General features: G+C 35.4%; 1 protein-coding gene across 2 annotated transcripts; it reads left to right on the top strand.

The window, feature by feature from the left end:
* On the top strand, positions 1 to 7638 carry LOC147407366 (aureusidin synthase-like). 2 transcript variants are annotated; one of them, XM_086435899.1, is made up of 3 exons: positions 1 to 211; positions 5692 to 6482; positions 6574 to 7638. In XM_086435899.1, the coding sequence occupies exons 1-3, from the start codon at positions 93 to 95 to the stop codon at positions 7425 to 7427; spliced, it is 1764 nt and encodes a 587-aa protein (XP_086292025.1). In that variant the 5' UTR covers positions 1 to 92; the 3' UTR covers positions 7428 to 7638. The 2 variants fall into 2 exon arrangements, with proteins under 2 accessions (XP_086292025.1, XP_086292026.1); XM_086435900.1 differs by lacking the exon at positions 1 to 211 and adding an exon at positions 2609 to 2749.
* Positions 7639 to 10617: the final 2979 nt, after the last annotated feature.

Raw genomic sequence — 10617 nt, 5'->3', positions numbered from 1 at the left:
AGTTGGCATCGAAGACATATACAATAAATTACCTTTCAACAAGTTTAAAGGAGGAATAGGAAGGCAGAAGCACTTGTGTTGGATCCTTGGACATGGATCCAAAGAAATGGGTTTGTTTGGTCGTCTTCATCTTTGTTGGACTTGGATTTTCTGCAAACTTCTTCTTCAAGGATGACTCAGTACATGATGAAGTACCATCTTCTCTAATGGGGTTTGTTTTCTAATTCTTACTATTTCTTCTTCTTCTTCTTCATCATCTCATGAGTTGTAAGTTGAAAGTTGAAACTTCAACTTCTTAATTAAATTATTATTATTAATTTATTTGTGAATATAAGGCGTTGTTTGCTAGGATTCTCCCTTCATCTCGGTGAATATCCTCGATAACCCCAATTTTTATATTATGATGGCATATCCCTTCATATCGGTCTTTTCTAAGAGACTAATCTAAATGACTTAAACACCCTCATCTTCAAACTGTTTCGAAAAAAAGAATTAACTCTAATTTTTCTCTCCCAAACCCATTGTCTTCCCCCCATGGCCCCATGTCTAAATCTAAGATTCTTTCTCCCTCAACCTTCAAATCTGAAGAACAAGTTATATATATATATATATATATATATATATTTTGTGGGGGGAAGCAAAGAGTATGGGTTATTGCTTTGAGAAATCCAAGAGACACTCCACTGCACATGGCACAAATCCCTACCTATTTTACTGTATCCATAGTCTCTCTCTGAGTCTCCCCCTTTTTATCTCCCTCAAACTACCCTTATTGAAGATAATTGACATTAGCTCTTCATTCATGGGATCTCTGTAATTATTGCAAGATCCTGTCAATCATAAATTTTAAAAGATAATTTTCTTTTATTGAAATTATGTATATATATCTTCATTTATTTAATTATTTGTTTATAAGATTGATCTCTATTATTGTAATGTATTAGGTTATTTCTTAGATGCAATATGATTGGGAATTGCATCTGTTGTCATTTTTGTTTCTGAATCTCAAAGTCAACACTTAAAACTTGAGTTTTACCTATCAAAATATTTATTTATAGGGTTTTACTCATCTTCAAGGGAAAATCTTGTGAGGTATATTATTTGTAGATCATGTTCAAGTGCTCATAGATAAATTCTAGCTTGCTTTTGAAAAAAAAATAAAAATTTGCTCATCTTCAAATGAAAGTCTTGTGCTGTGTATATTATTCATAGAAGTTGTGGTGTTCATAGATAAAATTAGATATAAGATTGAATAAAAATTATAATTAATTGTTTTTTCCTTAAACAAACAAAAATTAGTGGGTGAGGTAGGATTTTGATTTTTGGTCACAGTAAATATCAATCGAATGAGATCTCGCACCATCAGTAAATATCAGTCAGAACTACTACTACGAAATGATATACTTGAACCCCAACATTTTAAAACAGATAAATTAACAAGATTCCACACCTTTTCAACTTTCACTTTTGACTAACCACACACACACACACACACTACTTTCCTTTTCAAACTAGGTGATTTAGACATATTCGAGGTAAATTATTGAGCTTACACGTTATTTCTTTTCAAACTGGCTTCAGTATTTATTGACAAAATTAATATTGACTTTCAACCTTTTCGATAAGAGTCAGTGACAAAAACTCATGGTGTCTTACACATTACCGTAGATGCTTTTCATTGAGATACGTGTAAAAAAATGTCAACGGTGGTTATATGCGCACCACCACTTCATTTTTTTTTTTGTCATCTTTTGTGTCATTCCAGCATTTTCCTTTCGATAAATATTTGTTATTATTTACTTTTAATATTCAAATCCATAGTCAAACTAAGATTTTTTATTTTTATTTTTTACAAGTATTAGATGATGAAATTTAAGGCAACGAGGTTCGTAATTGAAAATAATTGAGCATATATACAGATTTAAGAACTTGAAGATGATGAAATTTTTAGCATAAAAGTTATGTGTTTCTGATTAGATGTTTAAATTAAATAAAAACATTTAGATTAATTTTTATTATTCTATATATAAGAGAAGATATCGGTAAAAGTCATCAATTCAGAAACACAGGGACATCTCAAATATTCACCAAAACTTTGAGGGGGTATGTCTAAATCACCCTAATTTGAGGTATTATTGGCCTAGGGTTTACCAACTCCCGTGGGAGTCTCTAGAATATTCATCAAATATTTTAACGAGACATTATTACATCGTGGTATAACTTTAATTAATTATTGGACCTCAATAAAGTAATATTTAGAAAGGACCTTGTACTAATAAAATAATAACTAGTAGGTAACATGGACCAAAATATAAAGGCTAAACCATGTGATGATGTTTCTATATACTTAATTGAACAAATAGCGTTGAAAAGATGACCTTAGTTTGTATAATATATATAATTCTAGATTCCGAGCTGTGAAAATATATCTTAGAGATTCTCAGAAACGGATCCATAAAAACTTGAACCAATCCCTAGGGAATCTATATTTCTTACCCCCATGTAGAAATCTAGAAGATTAGATAGAAATAGTTGTGGTTAGGTTTGATCAGGAGAGCAGAAAACCTTTAAAAGAAGATAAACAATTGTGTAGCTAGCTCTCTATAATCATTTGTCTCATGCGTTGCTCGAGTATTTGCTTGGATCATTAAGAGATGGAAGCAAAGAAATGGGTTTATGGGATCTGCTTTGCTCTCTTCATCTTTGCACTCCTCATGGACTCATATGAAGTACCATATTCTATTACGGGGTTTGTTTTTTAATAACTATTCTTTTTCTTCATTTCTTTCTCCTTCTTTTAAGAGTTGTGATAATTTGACTACCCCACACGTTGCAAACTCAATCGACTACCTGATATGACAAGATCAAATACTGTTGATCTATGCTCCTTGATATACACGATTCCCTCGGGATACATTTTTAAAAAATGGAAAGTGCAATTGTGTATACCGAGGAGTACAGATCTATGGGTCTGAACTTGTCAAGTCAAGGTAGTCGATTGAGTTTTCCACACGTGGGGTAGTCAGATCATCACGATTCTTCATTTAAAGTTGGAACTCCTTCAATTCTTCTCCTTTGCGTTTTTTTATTTTTTTTGGTGGGGGTGGTGGGGTAAACTGGATTTGAAAGCTGATTAGTTATTTATTTCAATCATCTATTTTTAATTTACAACTGATTACATACATTCCATTTAAATCACCAGTTAATTTATGGTCTTCATAATTGCTATGATGAAAATTTTAAATTTGTTTCTACTTATTCTTTCAGAATCAGTTTGTAGTAATTAATAATTATTGTTAATAGTCCTATTTAATATTAGTCCGATTCTTTTAATTATTATTGATTATCATAACAAAATGCATCATCAAACGATTGCGATTTATTCTAAGGATATGTGACATATTCTTGGGTTATGTGTTTTATCCCGATCCTTGTGTATCCTAATGATAATTTGGTATTTTTAATGAGTCACCTGTTTCGAACACATATAATACAGGTTGGGTTGGATTGGGTTACACGTCAAGCTATCTCCGGTTTGAAAATTATGAACCTTATTCTTCTTTGGGGGCTTAAGATCAAGTTAGCCCATTTACGATGGGTTGGGTTAAGGGGTTCATTGTCCCAGTCAAAACTGGAAAATGAACACAAAACATGATCAGGAGAGCATATATCGTCACATCAATTTTTATTTCCAACACACTAGATAACCATAGATCTCTTTCCTCGAGATACAAGTAAATATGCAATCACACACAAACATATATATATATATATGGGTCCCGTTTGCCACCCTACGCTTTACCAAACGTGTTTTGTCGTACATGGGTTAGAAGTTTTGAAATAGGCTGATTTTTGGTGAGGATGATCTCTATAGTGAGAAGATCATCTATAGAGATCATCCTCACCAAAAATCATCCAATTCCAAAACTTTTAACCCCATAAAAATTGGTTTACAAAAAATGGACGGTCCACGATTTTTCAACTTGTAAACATGGGACTAGAAATTTCGGAATGGGCTGATTTTTGGAGATGAGGATCTTCTAATCGTAGAGATCATCCTCACCAAAAATCAGTCCATTCCAAAACTTCTAACCCATGTAGGACAAAAAACGTTTGGTAAAGCGTAGGGTAAAGTGTAGGGTGTTGAACATTTCCATATATATATAGGGAAATGTTCAGCACCCTAAGTTTTACCACACACTTTAACAAACGTTTTTTGTCCTACATGGGTTAGAAGTTTTGGAATGGGCTGATTTTTGGTGAGGATGATCTCTATGATTAGAAGATCATCCTCACCAAAAATCAGCCCATTCCGAAATGTTTAGCCCCATGTTTACACGTTGAAAAATCGTGGACCGTCCATTTTTTGTAAATCAATTTTGATGGGGTTAGAAGTTTTGGAATGAGCTGATTTTTGGTGAGGATGATCTCCTCACCATAGAGATCATCCTCACCAAAAATCAGCTCATTCCGAAACTTCTAACCCATGTAAGACAAAACGCGTTTGTTAAAGTGTGTGGCAAAACTAAGGGTGCCGAACGGGACCCATATATATATGGGAAATGTTCAGCAACAAACATTTTGTCAAACATTTTGGCAAAACTTTTTCAAAACATGGGTTAGAGGTTTTGGAATGGGCTGATTTTTGGTGAAGATGATCTCTACGGGGAGGAGATCATCATCACCAAATATCAGCCCATTCCAAAACTTCTAACCCCATCAAAAATGGTTTACAAAAAATGGACGGTCCACGATATTTCAACTTGTAAACTGCGGCTAGAAGGTTTGGAATGGGCTGATTTTTGGTGATGATGATCTCCTCACCGTAAAGATCATCCTCACCAAAAATCAGCCCATTCCAAAACCTCTAACCCATGTTTTGAAAAATGTTTTGCCAAAATGTTTGTTGTTGAACATTTCCATATATATATATATATATATATATATGGGTAGCGTTCAATGGCTAACTTTTTGGCAAAACATTTTTCAAAACTTCTAGCCCCATGTTTTAAAAAATGTTTTGCCAAAAAGTTTGCCATTGAGCGTGACCCTATATACGTAGACACACAAAGCTACTCACATTGCGACATAGTGTTTTGTCTTATATGGACAAAAATGTTTGGAATGGGCTGATTTTTTGTGAGGATGATCTCTATTGTGAGGAGATCATCCTTGCCAAAAATCAGCTCATTATGAAACTTCTAGCCCCATGTTTACAAGTTGAAAAATTTTAGACCGTCCAATTTTTGTAAATCAATTTTGATGGGGTTAGAAGCTTTGGAATGGGATGATTTTTTGCAAGGATGATCCCCTCATCACAGAGATCATCCTCACAAAAAATCAGCCCATTCCAAACCTTTTTGCCCATATAAGACAAAAACGGTGTCGCAATGTGCGTCGTAGGAACCCCACCCACGTGTGTATATATATATTTATGTGATTACCTTGAGATTGAGGTACATCCACGGATCTACACTGATTCCACTATGTAAAAAAAAAAAAACCCTCTCATGATGAGTTGGTGGATCAGGATGTTAAAAGTGGGGTGTCTACCGTTAGAGATTACACCCTTTCACCGAATAAAGAACAATACACCTTCCAGACCAATACCATCACGTTCCACAAATCATAACAAGTACGATGGATAGTTATTTGCAACAATCTTGTAACATTTGTTTTTAACGTGTGCAGGGAGCTAAAAAACACGATCTTAGGCATTGTGGCGGGAAACTGGTCTATTAACAGCAATAATGTCCCCCTTAGCGAGCAGACTGAGAAGCCTGGCCGTGTTTTTGGCATGAGTCCTAACCTGACAACTTGTCATCGTTCCCTCTCAGACGCTAACAACCCACTCTATTGTTGCCCCCCAAAACCTGAGGGGGAAGAGCCCGTTATCGATTTCCAATTTCCTGATCCTTCATCACCTATCCGTGTCCGCCGACCTGCCCACCGCGTCGACAAAGACTACATTGCCAAATATAATAAGGCTTTATCGATCATGAAATCCCTCCCATACGACGATCCTCGTAGCTTCATGCGCCAAGCTGACATGCATTGTATCTATTGCACCGGGGCATATAATCAACAAAATCACAATTTACTCCTTAAAGTCCATAGGTCATGGCTATTTTTCCCGTGGCATCGAATGATGATCTACTTTCATGAACGGATCATTGGAAGTTTAATGGGAGATGACACCTTCACATTGCCATTCTGGAATTGGGACTCACCCGAAGGGATGGTTATCCCCGACATGTACACAAATGGGTCTTTCTTAGATGAGGACCGCGATAGTTCTCACATTCCACCTAAAATAACTGATATTAACTACAATTTCGTTGAGAGTGGGTTGGAACCCGAAGACCAGATTACGGCGAATATGGCGTTCATGTATAACCAAATGGTATCTGGTGCAAAGAAGACTGAGCTCTTTATGGGTTGCTTCTATAAATCCGGTGAGGATGGCTTTTGCGATGGACCAGGTAATAAAGTATTATCATTGCTATGGTGCATCTTATCACATATCTTAAAATTTGGATTATAATTAATTACGATCAATTTCTCTCTTTCCAGGGACCGTAGAGCTTGCGCCCCACAATGCAGTGCACAGTTGGGTTGGTAGCAACTTAAATCGTGAAAGAGAGAACATGGGTGCATTCTATTCGGCTGCACGAGACCCTATCTTCTACGCACACCACTCGAACATTGATCGACTTTGGGAAGTGTGGAATGGTCTTAGAGGGAACGGGCCTGCAATTGTTGATCCCGACTGGCTAGACTCGTATTTCTTCTTCCATAATGAGAAATCGCAACTTGTTAGAATAAAAATTCGAGATGTTCTTGACATCACCAAACTCAGGTACACTTACGAGTCGGTCAATAATTCCTGGATCAATGCACGGCCTAAACCTTCGGTTTCACCCAAAATCGCTCGTGACATTTTAAAGATGAGAGAGAATGAAAATGGGTTGCATTTGTCTGGCCAATTTTTATCACAAGACTTTGGGCCCCAAGGACGGACCTTAGACACTACCATCGTAGTTAAAGTTCATAGGCCAAAGACCCAAAGGACGAGTAAAGAGAAGGAAGAAGAGGAGGAAGTATTGGTTGTGTATGGAATCGATGTAAAGAAGGATTCATATGTTAAGTTCGATGTCTATGTTAATGCAATCGATGAGATAAGTATCGGTCCTGAGTCTAGGGAGTTTGCGGGGACGTTTGTTAACATGCGCCGGGGACTGAAGATGGTGATGAATAAGGATGATGTGGTCTTGAAGAGGAAGACCACTCTTAAGTTGGGGATCTCGGAGGTGTTGGAAGATCTAGAGGCGGATGAAGATGAGAGTATTTGGGTGACGCTGGTTCCGAGAGGAGGGACAGGAGTAAACACCACTGTTGATGGTCTTCGGATTGAATTCATGCGATAAGTGATATGTAGAGAACAAATTGGAATAATTCCTAAATATTATTTGTGATTTTAATAAGCCTAGTATGTGGAGCCAAACTAAGTGAGAGCGATTAGTGTTTGGCTTGAGTCTGTAAAGAGGACTCCATTAGATGAAGATGTACTATTTTGTTTAAGCAGTTAAACAATAGATTATTTATTAATTTAATAAATTGGTGTAATCTGGATGTTTTATATCCACTATGACTTCACCTCTTGCAAAATCGTTTGTGTCCACTTGATTGAAAATAGTCGATTTACTAAGTCGACTTGAAAACATGACTCAACTTGTGCTTGTATAACTCATAGTTCAAGTTACGTGGATCATATTTAATTTATTTTTTTCTAAACGGGAAAAAACTATCATCCAACAAGTACTAAAATACCTGTATTTATTTTGAACTAAAAATATATATTTTTTAAAATCAAAAGTTGAGAAAATTCTAATGTTGCTCATACACATGCAGATATACATTCATGTATGTTATAGTTTGTCAGTTGGGTCAACAAGGCTATCCTCCTTGGGATTAAGGGGATAGAAGAGGAAATGCAATAAAATTAAAAGAATATTATTGCAATAAAAAGGAAGAAAGACAATAAAATTAGAGAGTATTTTTGAAAAGGAAAAGAAGAGAAAACAAATAAAGCTGTCCTCCATATTTGTGGTCAGACTAAATTTCAAACACTCTTTTGCGGGGCAGAGCAGATCCTCTGTAGTACTTTCTTCCTACAATTCTTTGTAATGCTCTCTAATATTATGAGGCCTTGTTGAAAATTAAAATCTAACACTTTAGCCATGTTGTGATTATGATTTAGATCAGATTTATGTCAAAATAAAAAAGTTGAAAAAAAATGTTACTTTTCAATTTGATCTAGGTATTTAAAATGAATGACGGTTGAGCTCACCAATTTTATTTATTATCAAACTCACAAGTTTTATTTGTTGTCTAGCTCACCAATTTTAATTTATTGTCAACCTCACCAATTTTATTTATTGTCTAGCTCATCACTTTTTATCGTTGAGTTCATCACTTTTATTTTTATGGTCTAGCTCATCGCCTCAAATGTGGTGCCTTGCACAGAACTACATATAGGGAGTAGGTGCTAGGTCCTATTGGGGGCTCACGGGTGGCTAGGCATGTTCCAGAGGCCAACAAGACTAACATTGACAAACGGTCACAAAGTCAGGAGTGCAGCCCCCTCCTCAAACTTGACAGAGACGTGTTATTGTCATTGCATCAAGATGGATCGAACCTCGAACTTGATGGAGACAACTCATAACAATAATAACAAGAGAATTGACTTGAGAAAAACCTCTTTTCTGCCAGTATAAAAGGAGTACAAAGTCACCATTGAAGAAGTCGGACCCTCGCAAATAGTTATAATACTCTCCCCCCATCTCTTCTAGGCACAACAAAGCTCACACGGCCAATTTACAGGTTTAGTGGAGCTTTGAAGTCTTGTAATCACTATTGTCAAAAATATATATATATATTAAATTCCTTATCCAATTCAACAAGCCCTTTTTTCATTTAAATCTTATTTTAAAATGAGAAGTTCCGTCCTAATTTGTGATTTAGGATTTATGAGCTCAAGAACCCAAAATATTCTTATATTTTAATAATAAAATGTTTGTCATCTCACTCCTTACACTAAATATTAGGTCAATCACAATAGTCTTATAATATTATGGATGAATGATTACTAAGGGATCATTTCGTTTTCATTTAATTGTGCCCTAAGGGCACACACTAAGATTGCATTAATTACAGCTCAAAAATTTGTTTTAGCAATTAAAACTCCCAAAATTTTTTTCCTACAAAAAATACCCTCAAAATCTTATTTCCAAGGTGGTCTTAGTGGATAGTTTTTTATTCTTCTACAAGGCAAACCTCAAACCCATATAACATTCACACAAGTCCCCCAAAGGTTAAACAACTCCACAATATATTGCATCCAACTACATTGTATGCGAAAAAGCGTCTAACACCATCAAAAGTGTGACATATGTTTATTATAATTCTAAAATCATTATAAGCGAGTTGATGCCCCTAATCCGAATACAGCCCAATCCATTTAATAATCGTGTTAGACAAGTGCACACTATTATGACTTAAATCCAATTAGACTTGATGACCCAAATGCACTAAGTTTGTGTTTGTGTCATTTTCGTATTGTGTTCGTGGGTCGTGTTAAGATTACCACCCTAACTCATAGTAGTTGACATTAAAGACATACAAATATCTTTCAAAAACAAGTTTAAAGAAGGTATCTTTAAAAAAAAAAGGTTTAAAGAAGAAAGATGAAGTCAAGGTAGAGGCACTTGTATTGGATCCTTAGACATGGGTACAAAGAAGTGGATTTGTTTGGTCGTCTTCATATCTATGTTAGGTTTGGGTTTTCTGCCAATTTCAAGGATGACTCAGTATATGATGAATTACCACTTTCTCTAACGGTGTATGTTTTCTAAGTCTTGTTTCTTCTTCATCTCGTGAGTTGAAACTTCTTAATTAAATTTTTATTATTATGTATTTTTGCATGTAAGGCATTGCCATGCTAGGATTCTCTCTCCATCTCAGTGAATATTCTAGATAAGCAATTTTTGAGATTATGATGACACATCCCTTCATCTTGGTCTTTTCTGAGAGACTAATCTAAATGACTTAAACACCCTCATCTTCAAAACCGTTGTCTTCCCATGTCTAAATCTAATATTCTATCATAAGCAGATCCTCTGTAGCACACTTTCAATAGATGAGTGTCATATTAGAAAAAAATTAACAACTCAGCCCTCTTGCGAACATGACTTAGATCTGATTTTTTTTTAAAAATTTGAAAAGAAAAAAGATAGGTTTTTACTTCATATCCATGTCATTACAAATGAACGGCTACCAAACTCCCAATATTTTAAATTTGATATTCAATTGCATTGTTGATGTGGCCTTCTTTCAACCGTTGAAAGTGTGCTACAGAGGACTCGCTTAAGATTCTATCCGCGCATCGGTCTTCAAATCTGAAGAGCAACATAGAGATCTTTTTTTGGGAAGTAAAGAGAATGGGTTCTTGGTTTGAAAAATCCAAGATATTTTGATTGTAAGAGGACATTTAGGTAATTTTAACGTCATAAAATTGGACTGGATCTACTACCAATCTTCTGGGATGGGCTACAAGAT

This window comes from Akebia trifoliata, chromosome 3 (assembly GCF_017979445.1).
Source record: "Akebia trifoliata isolate Shusen 1 chromosome 3, ASM1797944v1, whole genome shotgun sequence".
NCBI classification, from domain to species: domain Eukaryota; kingdom Viridiplantae; phylum Streptophyta; class Magnoliopsida; order Ranunculales; family Lardizabalaceae; genus Akebia; species Akebia trifoliata.
The sequence above is the reverse complement of the archived record's forward strand: the minus strand, read 5'-3'. Positions and strand labels throughout refer to the sequence as shown.

Coding starts and splice junctions, on each gene's coding strand:
- LOC147407366 (XM_086435899.1), top strand. CDS start 93: ATGGATCCAAAGAAATGGGTTTGTTTGGTCGTCTTCATCTTTGTTGGA. Junction 212..5,691: donor GTACCATCTTCTCTAATGGG/GTTTGTTTTCTA, acceptor TAACGTGTGCAG/GGAGCTAAAAAACACGATCT. Junction 6,483..6,573: donor TGGCTTTTGCGATGGACCAG/GTAATAAAGTAT, acceptor CTCTCTTTCCAG/GGACCGTAGAGCTTGCGCCC.